Source organism: Cavia porcellus, unplaced genomic scaffold (genome assembly GCF_034190915.1).
Source record: "Cavia porcellus strain 051 isolate PalLab524CR breed Dunkin Hartley unplaced genomic scaffold, mCavPor4.1 scaffold_27, whole genome shotgun sequence".
Taxonomy (NCBI): Eukaryota; Metazoa; Chordata; class Mammalia; order Rodentia; family Caviidae; genus Cavia; species Cavia porcellus.
The window spans coordinates 17624912-17649573 of record NW_026947510.1 but is presented as its reverse complement, the minus strand read 5'-3'; the positions used below and the strand labels follow the sequence as shown (position 1 = coordinate 17649573).

At 45.8% G+C, this 24662-nt stretch overlaps 1 protein-coding gene across 3 annotated transcripts in view; it reads left to right on the top strand.

The window, feature by feature from the left end:
• Window positions 1–8176: 8176 nt before the first annotated feature.
• The window catches only part of LOC134473605 (MHC class II regulatory factor RFX1-like), a 55776-nt gene continuing 39290 nt past the window's right edge, over window positions 8177–24662 (top strand). Inside the window, exons 1-3 of one of the 3 annotated variants that reach the window (XR_010043925.1) lie at window positions 8177–8512; window positions 20756–20884; window positions 21152–21221. Coding sequence is in view for 2 of the 3 variants with exons in the window: in XM_063238556.1 (XP_063094626.1) it covers window positions 8177–8512; window positions 20756–20761 (342 nt within the window). In the remaining variant the exon portion in view is untranslated. Of the gene's footprint in view, window positions 8513–20755; window positions 21222–24662 lie in introns of those variants that run through there. The other 2 variants (XM_063238556.1, XM_063238555.1) reach the window with 2 other exon arrangements.

Genomic DNA, 24662 nt, shown 5'->3' with positions numbered 1-24662 from the left:
TCAAAACAAAGAATAAAAGCATTATTAGACTTCAAAAAAAGACAACAGAAAGTCAGTAATGGCCACCATGATGTCTTGTTCTCTTAAAAGTAGCTGCTTATACTATCACACATAATAAAATCAATTCTTGTAAATTCTTTAGTAGAAGTTCTAGGCATGTATAAGCTTATACATGTATGTGTATTCTTTCTGTATTAGAGGGTAAAACAAAACAAAATGAAATGAAATACAAGAAAAACTAAAGAGACAAATAAATAATAATAACAAAGAGCTTAAAACCATAATATAGACTTTCAAACAAGGTGGTAGGACCATAACTAAGGTTGTTATTTTGCAATTATCTTCAAAAGAGTTACTCAGATTACTAGATATGAACATGCAAAATTGATCTAATCCTAAGAATGTTAACTGTTTTGTTCTAAGAACTATTAGAATTAGTAGTATAATCATCTTAGCTATCTTAAGTGTATACATACAAATATATTTTTTTCTTTTCTTGCTTCCTTCTTTTCTTCTTTTCCCTGAGTTATTTTTCCCCTTTGAGTGGTTGCTTAACCTTTTACAATATTTATTGAAGATTTTGTATCTTATTTACTCCTTCAGCTTGTTATACTAGGGAAACAATACAGTATTTACACATGTGAGTTTGACTTATTTCGCTTATGAGTATGGTCTCAAGTCACATCCATTTACCTATAAAAGCCTCAGTGTGATCCTTCTTTTTTTTTTTTTTTTTTCATTTTCTTTTTTGTCTTTTTCGTTTTTATCGGTACCAGGGATCGAACTCATGACTGCCTGCTTGCAAGGCAGGCGCTTATGCCGCTGAGCTAAATCCCCAGCCCCAGTGTGATCCTTCTTTACAGCTGAGAGGTACTCCATTATATAAAAATACCACATCTTTTTTATCCATTCCTCAGCTGATGGGCATTTCGGTTATTTCCAAGATCTGGCTATTGCAAATTGTGCTGCTATAAACATGAGTGCACATATATCACTGTGGTATGATGTTTTCAATTCTTCTGGGAATATGCTCAGAAGTGGAATAGCTGGAACAAATGGGACTTCCAATCCCAGCTTTTTGAGGAGCCTCCAGACTGACCTCTACAGTGGTTGCACCAGTCTACACTCCCACCAACAGTGCAGAAGAGCTCCTTTTCCCCCACAGCCTCTCCAGCATTTGCTATTGGTGGTTTTCTTGATCCTGGCCATTCTTTCTGGAGTGAGATGGAATCTCAGTGTTGTTTTAATTTGCATTTCTCTAATGACCAATGATGCTGAAAAAATTTTTCATTTATTTATTTGACATTTGTATTTCTTCATTTGAGAAGTGTGTATTCATCTCAGATGCCCATTTTTGGACTGTGTCTTTGAATTTTGCGGGCCTAATTTTTAAAAAATTCTTTATATGTTCTAGATAGAAGTCCTTTGTCTGAGGGACAGTTGACAAAGATTTTTTTCCCAATTTGTGGGTTTTCTTTTCACTCTGTTGGAGATTTCTTTTCTGCCTGAGCCCCACCTAGCAACCCTGAGTGGCAGGGGAACCTCCTGGACTGAGTGGACAGTGAACTCCACCTAGCTGCACATCTGTACTTTACTTAGGATCTGTTAGGGTCCCACCCAGCGACCTCAAGCATCTAGGGAGCTTTGGTGTGCCATGTGGCATGGGCTGAAGGCTTGCACAGCATACTCCATCTAGCTGTTCAGCCTTGGTACACTACTCAGAACCTGGTGGAGTCCCACTCAAAAACCTCAAGCAGCCAAGGAGCTTTGGAGTACCACAAAGGATGTGCTGAAGGTCCATGCAGCACATTTCTCAGATTTGAGGAGCCTTGGAATTACACTAAGGATCTGATAAGGGCTGCCTACTGACCCTCACTCAACTAGGGAAACTCTGTGAAGTATGGACAGATATCCTTAATCTAGGAAGCAACTGAGACCTTGCATTCAGCTTCCCCAGGGGAATACAGAAAAATGACAAAATGAAAGAGCAAAATGCAATCTCCAATCTCCAGTCTATCCCAGACAAGCCCAGAAGGCATGGAAATAGAAGAAAGTGTAGGCTGAAACTTCTGAAATGATAGCAACTGAAGAAAAGAAACAACTCCATGAAGCTGTAAAGGAAATCAGATCAGAAATAATCTCCCAGGTAGAAGAAGAAATGATAAACATAATAAAAGATATGCTGAACACATCTAAAGAGGACATAGTTTAGATCACTGAGGAACACTGCAAAAAGATGGAAACCTTGAATGAACAATATGAGAAGGAAACAATGCATGAAACAGTTTCAAAGAGATATTCAGGAAATCAAAAATTCTATTGAAAACTGGCAAAATGTGCCCTCTTTCTGTCTAGTGCTTGCAGCTTCTGTTGAGGAAGGCCTTGCAGGAGGGTGATACAGTTCTCCATTCCCAGTCACACAGCTTCATTTCAGACCACTAGTTGGTGGCCTTCGTTTTTTACTAACAACCACAGAAATGTATACGCACTCACCTACGTTCCCTGTTGCACAAAAAGGGGCCTCCTAGCCACAGCTCTCCACTTGTATCTTACTTGCTTGGTGGTTGCTTCATGGAAATCTTTCCATGTGGATGGACTGTTATAGTTAGGGGTTGCACAAAGAACAATTAGAATCAGGATATGGAGTTTATAATGTTATTTAGGATGGTCACCAGGAGTTAATACAAGAAAATGCAGGAAATCTATCCACAACACATAGAATATTTAGCCAAGGGTCTGAATCCCACAGCAATGTCCCACAAGAGTCCAGATGAAGACCCAGAACTCATGACAATGCCTCCCACGAGTCCAGGTCTAGAGCCCACAAGAAGGACTCACGCCAGTCTCTTTTACAGATCCATGTTGGGAGGGCCCAAAGGTCAGTGATGGAAGCCAGAATGTCTATGCCAGAGGGATGAAGGAGTGCACTGATAGGTTGAGGAGCTGAGAAGTCACAATCACAACAAGGACCAAGGCTGTCCTGAAAGGTACCACAGCCATCCTCAATGACATGGATGCCCCGAGCTCCTCCTCCAACAAGCACAGCAGAGTACATGCCAGGAAGCCAGCATGATGAGTTCATCCTAGAGACCACGCAGCACACATCTTCCTCTCCAGAGCCAGGAAGCAATGCTCGATGTGAGGACCAGAGCTTCTCCAGGAGAACCAATGGCTCAAACAGCAACTTGTAGAACCCACAATGCCTCAGTGCAATAATTTCTCCTTCTCCATGTCTAAATTTATGCTGACAGCTTTCCTCAAGTGGAACATCTATGCTCAGCGCCATGCTGATGTAATCCAGCGGGCATTAAATTGACCACCAGTTCTTAATCTATAACATGGACCTACTGCAAATTCATTTTAATGGCAGCAACTTGGTGTCTATGCATACATATGTCATAGAACATGCAGCCTTTCATCAGTTCGTCCTAGTCATTTTTCCCCAGTATTTTTGTCGATAGGCAACAGTGCATTAAACATCTTACATGGACAGCTTCACATGTACACTGGGAATCTTTTTTCTGTTTCTATGGCCTCAAGGATATGTACATTTTCATTGTGATAGATGTTGGCAGATTGTATCCCAATGTGAATATGCACATAATTATTCACATTTATAACAGATTTGTATGACAATCCTTTTTTTCTCTGCATCCCATCAGCTATATTTGGCTAAGCTGATAGGAATAAAGTTTCATTTAATTTAATTTATATTCCCATGGCTTCTCATAGATTTGACTGTTTTTTTATTTGCTTGATGGATATTTGGATTTGGGCAAGACATTTCATAATTATTTCTGAAATTAAATTTTTTTCAAAGAAAATCTAAGATTCTTTTGCCAGCCAAAGGAAATCATCAATTTTTAGCATTTACACACACACACACACACACACACACACACACACACACACACACAAATAATATAAAATTTAACAAGTCTTTCTGACAAGAAATAGCTTATATTTGAAGTCTGTTAGGATTGTTACCTCGAGTCAAGTATAAATATCATCCTTGGTATGGTCAGCCTGCTCTTTCTCTGTGGACTCATGAGCATTATTTCTTGGGGTCTTACTTGTTCTCTTAAAATTACTGGTTAACAAGTGGAAGGCATGTGGGTGCCCCACCATCCCAAGATCCTTGCTCTATCTAGATGTACAGCATTATCATGTAGGAAAGCAAAGCATATCCACCATCTCTTGTGCTTCCTCTAGAAGATTTCACTGGTCACATCATTTCCTTACCTGCTGGAAATTCCAGTCTCTTTCCAATTAACAATGAAATGCAACAATGACATTCTTGAAATCCAGATATTTTCCAGGGTCTCACGGTAACAGGTCTCAGTGCTTGGCAATAGCACCCTCCAATCCATGGCTATATGTTCTCACAGCTGAGCACACGGCTTTGTGTGCTCTGTTCTCAAACTTTTGGGTGATCTCAGTTACATAGGTCACCTCCCTCATTAGGGGTCTACCAAGCAGAGCTCAGAAGCCAAATGCAAAGTGGCTTGGTACAGGTCTTACACGCTGAATTTTGTCCTTGCCCTTGGAGGATCAAGTACAAGACTCCTCTATGATCTACTTGGGATGACCATGGACTACCCCACGACTTTGGCTATGATGATGAAGCCCCATCTTCTCACTGCCCAGCTTACCATCAGAGTCAGAACACATCTTCCAATTCCACCCACACTATGCCCTCTCATGGTTGGAACTCCTGAGTGTATGACCCTGCCTTAACCTCAAGTTGCCTTGTGCTTCACGGTCTTTGAACTCTCTCTCCCCACAGGAGGTTCTCACGGACCTTCTTGGCTCACTCATTTTCCACGTGCCACTTGTACACAATGCATATACTATCAGGGTGGAAAGCCCACCAAGGCTCCAGATGGACAGCTCTTTAACTGTTTTCCAACCGCCACTAATGCTTACCATCATGTTGAATGCAAGTTGAATCCATCTTCTTTTGACAAAATAGATTTCACCTGAGTTGGCTTCCAGAGACGATAGAGGGGAAGAAGTACGAGTGACCTGCCCCAAACAAATAGAAAACAGGAGGTGTTAGGTGCCTGCCCTGTCTGTACCAAAGACTTCTCTTAGATTCACCTGCTCCCAGGAGCAGGCAGCATCACACTCAAAAAGAACATGACCTCCCAGGCTGTCCAGCAGCAAGTTTCCTCTGGCTGTAGCAGTTCCTCCCCACTTGACCTTTCCTGAGTCTCTTAGATTTTCAAATGTCTACTTCCCAATCCAAGGAGATAGCATATTGATCCCCTTCAGTCTAAGTGGCTGTAGTTGTGCCCAAACCATGGCAGGCTTCCAATAAATGCAGGTCTTCTGCCGTCTTCGCTCATGGTGTTAGAATGGAAGCTGTCCAGGTACTTCCTAGGAGCCCCATAAACAGTGTCAGCCAAGTGTGGGCATGCTGGACATCAGAGGCACAGCAGCTGCTTGAGGCAAAAGACAACCTCAGAGAGCTAGCTAGATCTCTGCCATAAAATAGTTGCATGCATTAGGGCAGAGAACAATGATCATACCACATACTGAACTTTTTGCCAGCCACATAAGACTTGCTCATCCATTCATTCAATCATGTGGTTGCATTTATTGAGCATCTATAAAGTGTCAGGCTGTTATGATTTGAATGTGTCCTTGTAAACTCAGACTGAAATTAAACAGCAATCATGATGGCTAATACCATATGAGAGACCTTAAGGGATGATCAGGGCATAAAGGCACAATCTGCATCATGAATTATTTTGGGAATGGGTTAGTTATATGTAAAAGGAGAGAATTCATCTGTTCCCCTTTTACTCTTCCTCTTTCTCCCTCTCACTTCTCCCTCACCATATGATGCTATTAGCTATCATCAAGAAAGCCTGTAGCAGGTGCAGCCCCCCACCCTGACTTCCCAGAAACATGAGCCACATGCATTTCTATTGCTGGTCATTTACCCAGTCCATGGCATTCTGTTATAGTAACACAGAATGGACTAAGACACAGGTGTTATGCAAGTTGATGGGGAGGTGACAGCAATGACACAGGTCTAGCACGGTAGAGATTTTTTAATAGAGAGATTGCCACAAATTAACCCATAGCCACACGATAATAAGTATGAATGTCATGGCCTGGAGGCTCAGGGACACAAGTACAAGCAGCCAGGAAAGAGGACAATGAAATGTAAAGGCAGATGCGGCTGAGGCAAAAGCTCAGGGTGGGTAGAAGGGAGCCAGCATGCGAGTGTCAGGCCAGGTGGCCATCAGTTGAAGGCAGAGAATGCCTATGTCACTGTTCAGGCTCCCCTGTCCTGTATTTAGAAAAGGGGTCTTTTGTCCCATTTGTTCTCTTGGCTTAGTGCTTGCTGGTCCATGCTGGAAAATACTACCAATGCACAGGAAAATAAGCAAGTTAAAATAAACTGAAAATTTATTAACCCAACACAACAGGTTCCAGGGAGATTGGTGTAGGAGAAGATATGGCCACGGTTCTCCCAGAAACTCCTCCAAGGTGAGGAATTTTGTCTGAACATCAAAATCCATAGAATCAAGCAACTACCAAGGGTGAACCCCAAAGTGAGAGTGTAAGCTCAGCTGTGTCACAGAAGCTTACAGGACACAAAACTGGTCAGGAGATCCAGGGGAGGCCAGACTGTGCAGGTACGGCAGTGTGTACCATGGCCCACTGTGAAGTGGGAAAGCCATTTTGCCCCTCTCTACTGGCCCCGGAAGCCATTTTGTAGTGTCACAGAGGCCCTCTCTGCTCTGGGTCATATCAAAGGAGCCTCACAGGGAGTGGTCTGGGAAACAATATCAGCTGTGACTCCATCCCCTCAGACTCCAGCCCCAACACTACCACGAACTTCTTGTAGACTGTGGCATGACACTTTTGTCCCTGTGCCTCAGGCACTGCACATCTAAAAGGGCTATCAGGTAGTACAGGTGTATACAGGCTTGGAAGAAACCTCCTGAAGAGCACATGGAAGGCCTAGGGTGCCACTGGGCACATGGCAAGCATCAAATGCCAGCCCTACATGCTCTGCAGACCTCTGCACCAGGCAGATGTCAGTCAACTTCAGAGGGCCTGGGGGGCTCTGGGGACTAGCAATAAACCAGGGAGAAGTGGGGTTGTACTGTCTGAGCCTGGGGCATGAGCAGGGGCAGCCAACAGAGCCAGGGAGCCTGGTAGGAGCTGTGCTGTTTGTAGAGGGACAGCCAACTTGTGTCAACACACAGCAGCAATAAGCCTATCCCTTCTGGTGCCCCACTGCAGTTTCCAGCCAGGCAGGAACAGAGAGAGACCCAGTCCATGAATGACTGTGAAAGGGGAACCATAGCAAATGAAAGGGGCTATAGCACGGTCTGTGGGCCACTGGGAATTCTAAGGAAAGAGTGGGGGTAGAGGGAAACTGGTATGGAGTATGGAGCTCTCAGTTTGCCAGAGCCAAGCTTAATCCACCCCCGGACCCCAATCTCTAGGTCAAGAGCAGAGCTTCTGGGTACCAGCTTGGGGCCAGTTAGAGGCCAAGATCATGGGCGCATGATTGCCTGTGCCCAGCCCAGATAGTCATTCATTTCCTCAGGGTGCTAGCTTCCAACACTGATCCTAGGGGCCCAGGCACTGCCAGGAACCCTTTCCCCTAAAATCATGCATGGCAAGCACCTATTTCCACTGCACAGTGGAAGAGACTGTGGGTCAGAGGGACTAAGTGACTTCTAGTGACACAGCATGGGGTGAGCAAGGGACTTGGGGGATGCATTCTAAATTCTTGGAAGTGAACCAAGGACTGTCAACTTCAGTGGCAGAGTGAGCGTTGAGGCTTCTGCTGGAGTGTGGGGCTCTGCACCTGGGTCATTTCCACTCCTTGGGGCCTCTGTCCTAGTCTTGTGTGTGTGTGGTGACAAGCTTACCTAGTGCCCGGCGCTCAGGATGTCTGTAGAGATGTCACAAATATCTATTATCAACATGGTAGTCTTCCAATTCTTTTTCTTTTTTTTTTTTTATCGGTACCAGGGATCGAACCCACAACCGCCTGCTTGCAAGGCAGGTGCTCATGCCTCTGAGCTAAATCCTCAGCCCCTAGTCTTCTAATTCTTAAAGAGTAGCCTGACCTTCAATCCCGGAGGGCGAGAAGCCCAGGAGTTGCTACTCAGACTGGCTGGAGGTGGCCGGTCAGAGGAGATGAATGGCGGCGCCACCCGCCCGCACAGGCCCCGCACTCCCGGGCCCTGGCCACGCCCCTCATCCGCCACTCTCAAGGCAGGCTCCTCTGGCTGCTCAGACTGTCTCTAGGCAACCTCCCCAGGTCATCCGGGTCACCAGCGTAGCCACGCCCCCAGGCGGCGGGCGTGCTCTGACCTCCGAGATTCCAGTTATTCCAGCCAGCAGTGAGCTGAAGACGCGGAGCAGGGCTGCTACCGTGAGCAGCCATACACGCTGGGTTAGGGCCGCGGGACTGCTGTCCTCAGGACTCCTGCGCCCTCTACAGGCTTCTCATCCTCGTGGCTCCTTCCTTCCCCGGGTGAGTGCGGAGGAGGCGGGGGCGGAGGAGGGGGCGGGGGCGGTGGGCGGGCGCAGGAACAATTTCGGCCGTGGCAGGGACCAGCTGGACACTCGTACAGCTCCAGTTCTGGGTCTATTTTGGGAGGAGAATGTGGAGCGGGTGGGTGGAAAGCTGGCGATAGCGGGGTAAAGTTTGGGACCAGGCTCCTGTCAGAAGGCAGGGGCAGACCTGCTCAGCAGGCCATGCCCCAGTGTGCAGGCCATGGAACGAGGATAAGAATAAGAACGTGGTTAAGTATAAGAAATAAGATACAGTACTAAACTATTGATTAGGACTACAAGTATTAGAGTGTGGTCATGAAAATTTAAGAGTTTTTTTATAGTAGGTGAGGCAGTATCTTGGAAACCTAGTTCATAAGGACATGCCATAAAGATATATAGGGCTTTAACCAGTAACGCTGACAAAGTTATGTAGTGTTTTTACTAATATCTTCCTAGTTGAGAGAGTCATAGGGTTTATGCAGCTTTCTTGAAACCAGTTTTAGGAGGTTCGGCTCCTTCGTTTCTTGTCCCTAGGACTTGATGAATGTGGGTTCTTCAAATGTGTGATATGGCAGAGGGCAGCTATGGAGTCATTCTCAGTTAACTGAAGTTAGTCTAATATCCATGACTTCTTGTTTGCAAGCAAATGCTTCGCAGACTGTGAAAATTATCACCATAAAAGCTGTTAAAGAGACAAGGGAACCTATTGATGAGACAGTATTTCACAGCGTATATGCGTCTGGGTAGTCGGAGTATCAACGGGGTATACCAGAGAGTCCTAGGAAATGTAGGGGGAAAAGTTAGGTTAACTCCTGTGAATATTACGAAGAAGTGAATTTTTGCCCGTGTAGAGTTTAGAGTAGCCTGAGAATAGTGGGAATCAATGGGCGAACCCTCCTATAATAGCGAATACGGCACTTACGGACAAAACATAGTGAAAATGTGCAACTACGTACTAGGTAGGTGTCCTGTAGGGCGATGTCTAGCGAAGAGTTAGCTAATACAGTACCCATCAGCCCCGCCTATAGTGAATAGGAAAATAAACCCTAAGTCCCAGAACATTGCTGGGGATCATTTAACGTTTCCTCCTTGTAATGTTGCTAATCAACTGAATACTTTTACTCTGGCAGTGATTATTGTGGCAGACATGAAATATGTTGGTCTAGCCACATCTATGCCAATGGTGAACATATGGTGGACTCATCATAAAGTCTAGGAACCCGATAGATATTATAGCCCACACTATACCCATGTAACCAAAAAGTTCTTTCTTACTGGAATAATATGTAACAATATGTGAAATTATACCAAATTCTAATAGAATAAGGATATAAACTTCTGGGTGCCCAAAGAACCAAAATAGGTGTTGATATAGAATTGGATTCCCTCCCCCAGCAGATCAAAAAAGGTTGTATTAAGTTCAGTCTGTAAGTAGTATTGTAATACCTGCAGCAAGGACAGATAAAGATAAGAATAAAAAATCGGCTGAAATTAAAACAGATCAGATTCTGGTATTGTGTTATTGCAGGGGGTTTCATATGGATAATTGTTGTAATAAAATTAATTGCTCAGAGAATTGAGGATACTCCTGCCAGGAGAAACAAGCAGATGGTTAAATCTACAGACGCTCCTGCCTGTGCTAGGTTACCTGCTAGAGGAGGATACACCATTCGTCAGGTTCCTGCTCCTGCTTCAACCATTGACAATGAAAACAGAAGAAATGATGGAGAAAGGAGTCAAAAATTCATTTATTCGTGGGAAAGCTATATCTGAAGTGCCAGTTATTAGTGGTACCAACGAAGGCATGGGCAGTTAGGATTACATTGTAGATTTGATCATCTCCTTCCCTGGTTGGCCTAGTTCTGCTTGGCTCAGTAGATTAAGTACAGTTTCTACTATTCTGGCCCGCGTGCCAAATAGAAGGTATAGTGTACCAATATCTTTATGATTCCTAAGAACAGTCAGTCAGTGATTAATTAACATAGGTAGGTAAAATAGCCGAGTAGGTTTTAGACTGCAATTCTAAGGACAGAAGTTTAGCCCTCTTTTTACCATAGTCCTGAGGTGATTAGTCATACTGAATTGCAAATGCAAGGAAGCAGCTTCAATCCTGCTGGGGCTTCTCCTGCCCTCTTTTTTCCATTGGGGTGGTAATAGTTTGAAGCCAGTTGATTAGGGTGTTTAGTTGTTAATTAAAATTTTGTGGGGTTACAGCCCACCAGTCTAGTGAGAGCTTAGCTTAATTAAAGTGTCTGATTTACATTCAGTTGATGTGAGATGAAAACTTGCAAAGGATACAAAAGATAAATAATATCTAATATTTACTTTGAAGGCTCTTGGTCTGTTTAACCTAATCTCCTGGTATAAAATAATGGTTATTGATGAGAGGGATAGAAGAAAAATAAAAAAGCTGGTTATAATGAGTATAGAGGCTTTATTTGTGTTTTGGAAGTGTCATTTGGTTTTTATATTGCTCTTGGAGGGGAATAAGGTTAGGGATGTTGAGTAGATTAGTCGTATGTAGAAGTAAAGGTTGAGTAGCGCTATAATGGCTATTAGGGTAGGTATAATAGTGTTACTATTTTTCACTATTTCGTGAATGACTAGTCATTTGGGGTGGACCTGGTTAGAGGGGGTAAACCTCCTCGGGATAATAAGGTAATTATTACAGTGGTAGTTACAGGTGGTGAGATGTTTCCGGTGTGGCTTAGGGTTGATGTAGTTGTGTTCTTGTATATGAGGAATATAGAAAATATGGAGGTTGTTAGTAGGGAGTAGATGATGAAGTTTAGTAGTGTAATTGAGGGATTATAGATTAGAATGGCTGTTATTCAGCCTATGTGGGGAATTGATGAATATGCTGGGATTTTTCATAGTTGTGTTTGGTTCAGTCCTCCTCATCCCCCTAGTAAGATAGATGTAATGGCTGATGTGAAGATTAAAGGTTGGCTAGTGAGGGAGGAAGATTGAAAAAGGATAGATAATGGGGTGATTTTTTATCATGTTAACAGGGTAAGTCCAGAGAGTAGTGTGATGCCTTGGGATACTTGTGGTACTCAGAAGTGGAAGGGCACCAGACCTAGTTTTATTATTAGGGATAGGGTTAATATAAAGGAAATTACTTGGTTTTGAGAATGGAAAATGGTCCACTGGCTTGAGGGTGTTATAGTTAGGATGGTTGAAAATAGCAGGATTATAGATGCTGATGCTTGAGTTAGGAAGTACTTAGTTGCGGCTTCTATGGATCGGGGGTTGGAGTTATTATAATTGGAATTACGGCTAAATGTACTTATTTCTAGGCCAATTCATATAAGTAGTCAGTGTGAGCTGAGAATAAGAGTGACACAGATTATATTAGTTGTAATAAGGTTAGTTAGTATGGGAAGGATATGAGCCAACATTTTCAGGGTATAGGCCTGACGCTGAAGAGGCAGGAAGTATCCCCCTGCCCCCTGAACATCCAGTGAGCCTACAGGATGGAGGTGAGTGGATAAAGGATGTGATGCTACACACCATGGAGTACTACCCTGCCAGCAGGAGAGACGTTAGTCATCTGTAGGGAAATGGATGCACCTTCTAATGGATGCATCATGCTAAGTGAAATAAATGAGACACAGAGACATAAAAGTTTTAGAGTTTCTTTTATGCGAGAAACCCAGATCAAAACTTATAATAGGACATACAGAGGTAGATTTTCTCAAAGGGGAAGGGGATCTAAAGATGGAGGAAGGAAGAGAAAAAAGTAATTAAAATGTGTTGTACCCCCCACAGGGAATGTAAACTTCATGTAAACGTCATGTACTGCAATCATGGACTAATAAAAAACATTTTTGGAATAAAAAGCATTTTTAAAAAGTTACCCAGGTAAGGGTGATGTGCACTTGTAATGCCAGCCCTCAAGTGGCTGAGGCCGGGGGATCACTGCAAGTTCAAAGCTAGCCTGGGCTGCAGAGCCTGAACTACATAGCAGGGCCCTGTCTCAAAAACCAGCCAACCAAACAAACAAATAAATACAGAATCATAAATGTGTGTTGTGAAATGGTGCCACATTGTGGTAGGGATTGGATACAGCAACAGCAGGAAACCATCCACCCCTGGCACACAGACCCAGTGCTATCAGTGTCTTGGTTATTTTTTTCTTGTTGCTGAGACAAAAGATCCCACACCCAAAATGAAGGAAGGAAAGGTGTATTTAGCTCACTGTTTTTGGAGGGTTCAGTTGGTAATCAGCTGGCACCAAGGCAGGGTGGCCTGGCACTGGGGCAACACTTCAAGGCAGCAGCCAGAGCAAAAGGGAGCAAAACAAGCCTCTTCTGCCAGATACTGTACACAGGCCACCTCCCCGACTTTAGGGCGTGTGTAGTACTCACAAAATCCTTGCCCTCCTTTGCACAGGATGAGGATGTTTACAAAGTGAGAATCCTGCTCCCTGCTGAGTCTCTCAATTAAACTTCTAAACTTTTCAAGTTGACACAATCAGGGACCAGCCCACCAGCCTGTCTACCTTTATGAAGATGAAGACTTTGAAAAACATTGCCTCAGTCAAGTTACTGCATTTTAAAAAATTAATAGCAATTCTTGAATTGTCATCTTGCAGTTTGGCTGATACAGGATCTCAGTGCGATTTGTACATTTCCATAATCCGCATGTTTGTTTGTTTGTCCCCCCCCCCAAGTGGGGTGGTTTTAGAGGGGGTCTCGTTTTGTATACTAGGCTGGCCTTAAATTCTCAGGGATCCTTTTGCTTGATTCTATTTACCAGTTTTGAAAATGAGTTGCAGTAGGCATGGTGCTGCACACCTGTGATCCCTGCACTCTGGAAGGCTGAGGTAGGAGGATTGCAAATTGGAATCTGACCTGGGGAACTCAAAATTAAAAAAAAAAATTAAAGGACTGGAAATGTAGTCAGTGCAAAGGCCCTGGGTTCAGTCCCCAGCATTGCAAAATAATAGTAATTTTCATCCCACACACCTTGGACCCTGATATATGCAGAGGACTTGGTGCCACCTCTGTCATCTGCAGTAGGAGCTAGGTGACAGTCGCCATCAGAGGTCAGTGAGGTGACCAGGTCACCTGCAGGTGTTCCACGGAGCCTGTGGTCCTTGGTGGGGCCAGTTTTGGGACAGGCTCAGGGATGCAGGGCCACAGCACCTCACAGAGTAGGAGAGGAGACCCAGCGAGCAGGGCAGAGCGACAGTGAACAGGCCATGGACTTAGGTCACAGACAGTGAGGGGAGACAGCGGTATAATATGAGGTCAGAAAAGCCAGCTGATTGTATACCGAGGCAATAAGAAGCCAATGATGGTAAATGAGTGAAGGAATCACATGACAAGATACATCCTTTGGGGGAATTGCATCTCAATAAAGCTTAAATTATCCAGTGCTGCCTTTAAATTGGCTCTTACCAGCCCACCAGCACAATCATTAAACTTCTACAAACCTACAGACCAGTTACTGAAAATTAAACTATATAAATGTAACATTAAAAATAAAGTTAGCAAAGACTCAAGATGCAGCGCTTCCTAATTGCTTCCTTACATGTCTGTCATCTATGCTCCTGCATTTGGTCATGCCACTTGTGTCTGCATGGGGACGTTACACAATAGGACCACCACTTCCCTGCTCCTCACAGTGTGACATCACACCCAGAGCCTAGGATCACTGTGGACACTGGGAGACTGCACATTAGGGAAGGGGTGTCCTGAGGGTGGGCCTTGGGGACTCAACCTTTTCCACAGTCTCTTTCTCTCTGATCCTGTTTCTCTGCTTCCTGGCCGTCAGGAGGTGAACAGCCTTCCCCTGCTAGGTCCTTCTGCCGTGATGTCTCTGTGTCACCAAACCAATGGAACCGACTCACCGCCACCCTTTTTTAAGTTGTCCCCAAGCTCTTGTGACAATAATGAAAAGTTAACACACTAGATTTCCACCCTGTGACAAACACCAAGGGTGTGCTCCTACAGGAGGCAGATCTGTTCCCATCAGGTTTCTGAACTTCAGATGGTGGCCACTCGCCCCTGCAAGGTGCCTGTTGTGGCTGGCTTGTTGTGGTAGGGACACATGGGGAGAAGATAAGCAGGGAGCAGGTGTCCTAAATGCATCTGTCTCCGCCTCTGTTGGCCCCTCTGTGCCCCAGCACCCCAGCTTCCAGGCTGAGTTCCCTGGAGAACAGACTCCCCAGAGCCTGAAAATCAGCATTTTGGGAGGGAACAAGGATGAAGGATGAGGCAGAGCGTGTGGGCCCAATGTGGCCACAGCAGGGCTCAGCTAACCTCAAGGACCTTGGGGCTACAGTGGCCCTCAGAGGGGTTCCAGGTTGGTGCACAAGATGAAATTCTTATTTGAGCTTCATCTGCTGGAATTGCTTCTGGATTTGGTCTGGAGTCTGACCAGTATGGAACACTTGCTTAGCATGCACGAAGCCCTGGTTCCATCGCCAGCACCACACACACACACACACACACACACACACACACACACACCATAGAAAAGTGAGTTATCTTTTTCCCCCTTTAGTTTCTTGAGATAGTCTTGTTATATAGCTCAGACTGGCCTCAAACTCATGGCAATCCTTCTGGCTTCAGCCTTCTGACTGCTGGGATTACAGGTGTGCATCTCCACATCTGGCAGTTCTCCCCTACCTCAAAAACATAGAAACTTCTAAACTCCTGCCTCTCTCTGGCTAAGAACTGCTAGCAGACTTTTCAAATACTAACCCGTGTTCGCTTTCTGCTTCTTCTTCAGCCTCTCCTCTCAGTATTCACTTCTGTCTGCTTGGCTCTTGCGCTGTCATTGCAACCTACTTAAGCAAAAGCCTCCTAACAAGGTGACCTCTGAAGCTAATCTTCAGAGTCTACAGATCATTTTCTTATACACAAGTGTTTTATACCTGCAGTCCAATTTCAGCATAAGTCAAGGCTGCTTGTTTCTTGCTGAACACAAACCTTAGGATATTGGCAAGCTAGTCCCTGCCTATTTTTCATCATCTGTAAATTTTTACATGTAGCTTATAAAAATAAGTGCCTTTCTCTTTTGCTTCTGTGGTACTTTTAGGTTTCTTAACTCATTTTCTACCACTCCAAGCTATGCTAATCTTCTAGAAATACAAATAAATAAAACAATAACAAACTACTTGTGCTTCATTTTCATCTTAATAAACTGAATAAAATGTATACTGGTTTCACTTCCCTGGAGTTCCTTCACACTCCAGCCACACCCTGTTTCTGGCTGGTGCTTATCTTCTCCAGTTTCCTGGCATTGTGACTAGTATCTATCCTCTATCTCTTGACACTAGTCCTTATGTTTGTTCAAACCTCCTTCAACCTGAAATGGTCTCCCTTTCCTTTACACTGTGTATTTTATCTAAATTCTAAACCAAACCAAAATAAAGTTTCTTCAAAGAAATGTGAGAAATTTTACCCATAATTCTGTACCCTAATCTTTGCCCTTTAAATCTGTTAATATTTATTAGCCTTGCACTTAAATCTTTGATATGTGATTCCCTAATCAGACTGTGATCCAAAGAACAATATGATGTACTATTTTTTTGTATGCTGTACTTCACATAAACAGAATCTGAACAGTGACATTCTTTTGGTAGGGGCATTCTCCTCCTATCCTGGCATTTACACTTTCTCATTTATTTGTATGAACTGTGTACTCTTACTTTTAGTGCCGTCATGAGATACATAAATAGATTACATTTATGTTTGCCTCAACTTTTCACCATAAAATCCTGGCAGAAGAAATTGCATATTAACACAAAAGTAAGCCTCCTCTGACTGTCTCCACACTCTGGCTACATGGCAAGACAAGGCGGCTTTGGAGGGGCAACCGTGTCCAACACCCCGAGCATCTGGAGACTAAGCTCAAAATCACAGAAAGCAGTTGCCTGCCAAGGAACACCCCCCACTTAGCCCTGGGGCTCCAGACTTGTTTTTCCTCCCCCACTCCTGGCTCCGGGCTGCCCGGGCCCTGCCAGCCGCATGGTTCCCATGGAGCAGTTTCCTGAGTCTTCAGCCAGCAGCGGAGAGAACCTTAGAGTTTTAGTTACACAGAGAAAATCCTCTCGCAACCCTCCCCCGCAGAGCAGGAGTCCAGGAAATGCAGCCATTCAGCCCAAGCTTTCCTCCTGGCAGCTTCACTCCACTCTCCAGCTGTTACAGCAGGAGGCCCTGTGGCCACCCTCTGCGTGTGCACCTGCTGTACATTCTCCCCCACTGCAGTGCTGCGCCCCTATCTGCACCTCTGCCTGAGCTTGTCCTGCCAGGGCGGCTCTACCGCTCGCCTCCCTCCTCCTCACCGCCCATGCATTGGAGACTGCCGGCTCCCAGGGCCTCACCACCAATCACCACTAAGGTTCATGGCTTCTGTGCACCTCCTGGAGGCCCCACTCTGCTCACCAGTTGTTACAGCCGGAGGCTCCTGTGGCACCCCTTTGGCCAGGTGCCTGCTCTGCTTTCTCCCACAGACCTGAGCCTCTGACTGGCCCTGTCCTGCCAGGATGGCCCTCCCTCTCCTCTCCCCTCCTCCCTGCTGAACTGCGACTAGAGATCATCTGCGCCCAGTGCCTCACTGCCAATGGTCACAGCCTCCTCCTGGCTTTGGGAGAGTGTGTGCCTCTTGGCGGCCCAGCTCTGCTCACCAGTTGCTATGGCGTGTATGGCGCCCCTCTAGATGCATGCCGACTCCACGTGCTCTGCCACTGCACATGCGTGGCCCAGACTGGTGCCTCTCACTGTCCCTGTCCTGCTGGGGTCCCTCCCCCTTTCACCCCCTCTTCCCTGCTGCCCTTCCATGGAGGTCACCCATGCCCAGTAGCTCACTGCCTCTTCCTTTGGGTTTAGGACACTGCACCGCCTGGTGGCCTTGCTCTGCTCGCCAGTTCTGGTATGTGCAGTGCCCGTCTGGCTGCACACTGTATCTGCCTTCTCCCGTGCTGAGCTCCTGTGCCCCAGACCATGCCTCTAACATGCTGGGTCCTGCTAGGGTGGCTCTCACTATCCCGTCTGAAAAGTTCTTGCCCTCGTATAAACTACTGTACAGTTATGGAGGTGGTCTAACATGGCGAAAAGCCAAAGTGGGAACACTTACCATTTCCTCCTCCTTCTTCAGCCCTAGTTGCAATTCCCTTTCCTGTTTGCATGCAAAGAAAATTCCAGTCAGCCCCTTACACATTGATGTCTGCCCAATATGCCACTTTCCATCAGAAGTCATAATTCTCTGCCTTTCTGTATGTGATCGAAGGAGATAGCCCAACCACCATAGGTTGTGTGCTGCCTTCCACATCCTCAATAAACTGTTCTTTTCTTTTTTGTTCTTTTTGCTTCTCTATGCACCAGAAAACTCTGACATTTTGGTGCCGTGCCTCAGATTGGCAGAGCGCATTGGCTCCTGGGAGTCACTCCCAGTTGGAGCTCGCCTGCCTGTGAACTGCTTTCCTTCCTCTGAGACCTGCTCACGTGCTACCATTAATCTGCGTACAACACGAGCGCGCCTCATTCATCACAGGTGAGCTGCTGTCCAAGGTTTTCTTTTCTCAGTGGATAACAGCTTTCATTGTGGAGGCAAAGCTGTTTTCAGCCTTAAAAATTTGCAGGCTCACATCAGAAAACCTAGCTGTTGCTGGCCAGAGGCAGAAATAGCAGTTTAATGTTTCTTTAAGCCTGAGACAAAACTGCTACCCTCTTGTTCTCTGGGATCCAATGCTACACTTTTGGTGACTGCCAGTGAGAAGGGTGTTGGGACCTTCTGGGTCATACTTTCAAAACAGGTGATGACTCCTTTTGATAAGTGTGATCCAGGACTGCTTTCCTGTTCCTTGCGGGGAGGGGAGCTAAAGTTCTTATGTCCTGAGGCAAAGTTGTTTTCTCAGCTCACTTATAATTCGGTCATGGGGACGATCTCCTGTCTCCCAAGAATCATACTTTGGGGCTGCCTGGTTCATAACCTTTGTGCTCTTGGCCTGAAGGAGGCTATAAAAACCAAAAAGCTAACCTTTTATTTATACTTCTGTCACAACGGAGGCAAGTAGGCAGAAACCCCTCATTTTTAGGCCTTTTTCACTGTGAGGACGTGTCCTTCTCTCGTTCTGTCTTGTACAGTGACCCTGATTCTTCTGGCTCATCTGCTCCACCAGGATCTCTCCTTTCCTCCCCAGCGGACCCCTTAGATGATGTTCTGTCTTACTGCTCCTCCACCGTATCCCCAAGTCCAAACCTCTCAGCCTTTTCAACCACCGGTCTCTGAGCCCTGTTTCATTCTCTTCTCTTTCTTCACCCCCCGCAGTCTACCTCTTCCATTACTTCCTCTCCCGCTCTCAGACTCAGTTCCCTCTCCTTGAGCCGTCTATCCTGTTGGATGCCCTAATTCCATCCTGCTGCTCTTAGCTCGCCATTTTCCCCGCTGCCTCACCATACTTGTTCTCGTGTGTTTCAACCACCTAGCAGGCCACATGGTGTTCAGCTGCCGTCCTGCGATCCCATACCACATGGTCCTCAGCAGCCATCTTGCTGCAACTCACATGAAGGACAGCTGCCATCTTATCGTCCTCTGCTATGTGACAGTGCACCATCTTGTGACAGGTCACAGCCCACCATCTTGTAGTCCCTCATCAGGGGAGCAGCAGCCGTTTTGTTGCAGGTCACATGATGACAAGTCACCATCTTGTGCTCCCTCACCGTGTAATCGGCAGCAGCCATCTTGTGAGTCTCATGGTAACTAGTCACCATCTGGTGCTCCTTGTTGCATGGTAATGAGGGGGCATTTTGTGGTCAATCACCCACTAACTGCCCACAAACATCTGCTGGGTGGTTGGCTGCTTAGTGGCCATCTAAACCTCCCATAGTTTAAATTGGCCAAATGTATGTGAATGCACTCTGATTTTGTAAAACGTTTGTCACTCTGTATCTCTGTTGTCTGTCCAGTCTGTTTATACTGTGCAGATCATCTGTCCATGTTTGTCCATTTGTCTGCTCTATCAACAGCTGTTCCTTTTTCTTTAGCTCAATAATTTTTTTCCTTTTGCATTTTCAGATCTTTAATCAAGGGTTTTTTGGGTTATAGATTTAAAAAACATGCTTCTACCTAGGTTCCCAGCTGGTCAAAATGATGCTAAAACTGGTTAAACAAAATTCCTTGGGCTGAGGAGAGATTGGATAAGACTTCAATTGATGGATAAGAAAGCAGCCACTTGATAACTTTAACCAGTTCTTATACGTTGATTGGAGGCCCCAATAATCTCCATAGCCTTATGGGAGACACCCTGACTAAAGTTTATATGGCTAAGACAATTCATTGTTGCTGATCTTATATAGGTATATATTCATGCCTTCAAATATAAGATTGGGATTGTTTATGATGATAAACATTTTCTTTCAGACACAGAAATCTGTCTTTTTGTGCTCCAGTCAGGAGATTCAAGTCAAACCAACATAAGGTCACCAGTCAAATGATGATTTTTATTTTTTTAATTTTCTTTATTTTTTTTTGCGGTACCAGGGATTGAACTCATGATGTCATGCTTGCCAGGCAGGCGCTTATGCCGCTGAGCTAAATCCCCAGCCCTAAATGATAATTTTTAAACAAAAATTTATGTAATGTATATATTATATATGTGGCACTATTCTTAGATTTGCTTAACTATTGAGTAGTCCAACCAATGTCACAAATTTCTTCAGTGACATCCTATTAAAGGACATGTGTTACAAAATGTCATCTCAAATGTTAAAACACACATGGTTAATAGAAAATAAAGTTCCATCTAATGTTGTATGTTACGTGTACTGTCTCTACTACACTGTACTGTTATTCTTCTAGATGTTCAACAACTAAAATTTAGCGATAATTATGAATTCCTTTTAGATTTCTTTTCCAGAAAAAGGTGATATGATGCATATTGAGTCCATAATTAGCTACATTCAACAGGACTTAAATAGCACCACAGCTGATCTCTCTCCTAAAAAAAAGTAAAATTAATAAAACAGGTCATCCTACAAAATCAGATGGCATTAGACATTCTAACAGCACAGGAGATACTTACGCAGTTGTAAAACTAAATGTGTATATGACAAATCAAGGACATGCCAGTTTTTAAAATTCTTTGGACCTTATCCTTATCCTCATTATGGGAAGCCATTAGCAAAACTGTACTCATAATTATCCTGTTGATTCTGTTACTTGGCCCCTGCATACTTAATTGATTCTTTGCCTTTGTCTCCTCTAGACTTAAAGCTGTACACCTACCCAAGATGAAAATGCTTGCAGTCTACTGAGGGCCATTAGTTAAAAGCTCTGCAGAGTATCCCTGACAGCCATTTGACAACTTCAGTCCCTTTCAGCCTGAAGAAGCCAGGTTGGTCATCACCCATGACCCTCACAGCAGTTTGGGTTACTACTTTAGAGGAAAAAAAAAGGTACAGCAGCTGAGTCAGTTAAAAATATTACAGGCAGTCAGACAGGGCCAGGGCCTCAAAGGAGTAGCACAGAGGACCTGATGTCTTGCGTCCATGAATGAGATAAGATACTTCCTGCTGTGGGCCAGATCCCAAGACAAAAGGCTAAACTTGGCCCTCAGACCCCACAGGCAGACCTTCTTAATATGGCTTTCCATATTTTGCAGGAGATAGCCCAACTGCCATGGGTTGTGTGCAGCTTTCCATGTCTTCAATAAACCTGATTTTTTTCTTTTCTGTGCTTTTTGCTTTTCTGCTGCACCAGAAAACTCTTTAACAGCGTATGTTGCTCCCCACTGCCCACGCAGTGGAGGTCACCCACACCCCGTGCCTCACCACTGACCACCAAGGTTCCCCACTCTCGCTCTGGGTTTAGCAGACTCTGCCTTCTGGCGGCCCGCTCTGCTCACCAGTTATTACAGGAGGAAGTGCTTGTGGAGCTTCTCTGGTCGTGCCCTGGCTCTGTGTTCTCTCCCACTGTGCTGCGCACACCAAACCCGAGCCTCTCACACCAAACCTGAACCTGGTGGTGTCCTGCCGGGGTGGCCCTCCCTCCTCCCCACCTTTCCACCCTGTTGCATGCACTGAGGTCACCTCTAGCCAGTGCCTCACCGCCTCTTGCCACCAAGTTCATGGCCTTTTGCCCCTGGTCTAGGAGACTGCTGCTCCGTGGATGTCCCCCACGCCCTGTCCACACCGCCTCTCGCCACCAAGGTTCCCGGCCTCTCACTCCAGGTTTAAGACACTGCCCAAGCTGTGGAGCTTGCTTACGCCCAGTGCCTCCCTGCTTCTCACTCCTTGTTTAGGAGATTTTGCGCCTCATGGTGGCCTTGCTCTGCTCGCCAGTTGTTACAGCGGGAGGTGTGAGCCTCACCACCCCTTGCTACCAAGTGCACAGCCTCTCACCCCAGGTTAAGGAGACTGCCTAATCCACCTGCACCCAGTCAGTGCCTCGCTGCCTCTTGCCCTGGCTTTAGCACACTGTGTGCCTCCTGGTGGTCCTGCTCTGCTCGCCAGGTGTTATGGCACGTGCAGCGCCCCTCTGGCCACGTGGCCCTCCCAACTGGGGACCATTACGTCCTGCCTATTTTGCCTCCCACTGCCACGTGTAGTCAAAGCAGACCAGAAGCCTTTCACTATTGCTGGCGCTCCACGCCCCTCATGGGGCGAGGATTTGTGAATTCATACTTTTCCCTTCTCTTGCCTTTCCCCTGACTCTCCAACTTTCATCTGCTCCACATTCATTTGTTTGGAAGTCCACCTCCAGCCTTCACTGCCCTTAGGTTCCTCTTTTGGTGGCTCTCTTTAGAATTCCTCCAGGGAACTTTCCAGCTTTTCAACCCCTTTCTCCCTCTGTTTTTTCTTCCTGTGGCTCATCCTTTTCTCCTCCCCTTACACCTTGACTAACCTCCCACCTTCCCCAAGAGACACATGCTCCGTAAAGGTGGTCTGCTCTCATCCAGGCTTTATGCCCTCACTGGTCCCAGAAGTCTGATTGATGGACCAAGCCACCTTCCCATTATGACCCGCCCCTCCAACTGGAGACGTCCGCTCAGGTGGCTTGTTATCACTCTGCCTTTTTGGTACATTAGGACCCCTCTCCCAACCGGAGATGTCCGCTCAGCTGGCTTGGGTTCCACAGCCTTTGCAGCACCGGTTACTTGCAGGCTGCTTCATGGGACTTCTTGTCCTCAGTTTCTTTGCTCTCACACTCCACCTAGTGGCCGTTATGGGGAATTCTCCCTCTTGACCTGACTGTAACACCTCTACACTACAATGCCTGGCTATACTTCTCCCTAAACCTCTGGGATTTGCTGAACTCAAGAGGGCCACCCAAACGTCTCACCTCCCTCTGAAACAGTAGTTCAATTTGTCCCCCCCAAAAAGTACACTTGACTTTAATATCCTCTGGGTTCTACATATTTATCAATGCAATGGAAAAATGGTCCGAGGTGCCCTGTGCCCAAACTTTGCTCTTTGCAACTGACCGCCTTCCTTCTGTGCTGTCCTTCTCAGACCAATCTGAGTGTCCACCCTGCCAAAACCCTTACTTTAACATCCCTGCTGCTTCCTTCCCGCCAAGCTCCCTTGTTCTCCTCTGCTGCCATCTTCTCCTCTAATCTATGTTCATGCCCCTTTTTCCCCCTTCTGATCTATCCTTACTTCCCCTCTGTCCCCTCAACAAAAGGTTAAACTCCCACTTTATTTCCCAGTCAACAGCAGACATTCAGACTAACTTCAAGAAGTCAGACCTTGGTCCTGAATCCCCTCAGAAAGATATGCCTTTCCATGTCTCCAACAATAGACAAAAACAACAAAAATAACACAACCTTAAAAAAGGTTACATTCAAGACAACCTTTTTTTAAAAAAAGGCTGCATTCCAAGCTAAATTCCAAGGCCAACTTCTGGCTGTAGAGGCTGCAGCAGCAGTGACACTCAGAGCTCAAGATAAGACACAGATTAAAAAAAAAAACACTTGAGTTCCCCTCCCCATCATGCTTCAAGTGCAACAGAAAAATGACATGGACATGAGCCTGCCTTGACCTGCGGCTGTGACTGGGAACTCGTCCCTTCTGCAACCAAGAGGGCCACAGGAAGTATGACTGCCCTGTCCACCAGAGAACAGGCAAATCATCATCTTCCCTGCTCTCACAAGATGACACTGCCACCCCGGACTCATCACCAGCTGATCTGCTGCACATCACCACTAAAGAGAATTGGTGGGACTCGGGGCCCGTGGCCTCAACAAGGCATATCTCTCAGAGCCCCGAGTCTCACTGGACATCTCAGGTAAGACCTTCTCTTGTTGACGTGGAAGCCACCCATAGTATCTTCCTGAGGTTTCAGGCCAATGTTCTCAGTGTGCATCCCCATTGTAGGAGTTAATGGCCAATGCACATGACCTTCCCAGACACAACCTACTGCCTGCAGATTCCAAACCCTGTCTTTTCACACAGCTATCTGATTGTCCCAACCTGTCCTGTACTTCTTTGGATAAAAATCCGCTCCCAAAACTCCATTTCTCTTATACTGTGTCTCTCCCCAGGGCTCTCATACTCCAGTCCCAGCTGTCTTGTGCTGCTGACTCAGCCCCTCCCCTTCCTTCCTTCTCCATTGACCCCACAGTCCGAGACACCTCCAGTCCTACTTAGGCCACCCACGTTACTCTGGTGCTGATTTGCTTCAAATACCCCTCAATCTTACCTTCTGTTCCCCAATGCCCAGTAGCCCCTAAACATCAATGGGGGCTCAAACCTATTCGCCACTTGTTAATGGGTTTCTAAAGGTCACTAACTCGCCTGTGACACCTCATTCTCCCTATCCTCAAATCCAATGGCTCCTATCACCTAGTCCAAGATCCCAATGAGATAATGCCAATTCACCCAGCTCCTCTGTTGGCTCTCAGCATTCCTGGACCCCCTCACAGGCCTCTGTGTCATGCTCATGCTCACACCATGTCTCCTCTCTCTAGTTCACAACACAGTCACAAAAGTCAACACCCCAAATTTTTTTTTAACCAGTACCAGGGATCGAACTCACGACCGCCTGCTTGCAAGGCAGGTGCTTATGCCGCTGAGCTAAATCCCCAGCCCCAACACCCAAAATTTTAACCAGATGCTCTTCAGATGATGGTGACCCTGTATCCCCAGCCGAGCCTTAGGATAAAAAAAAAAAAA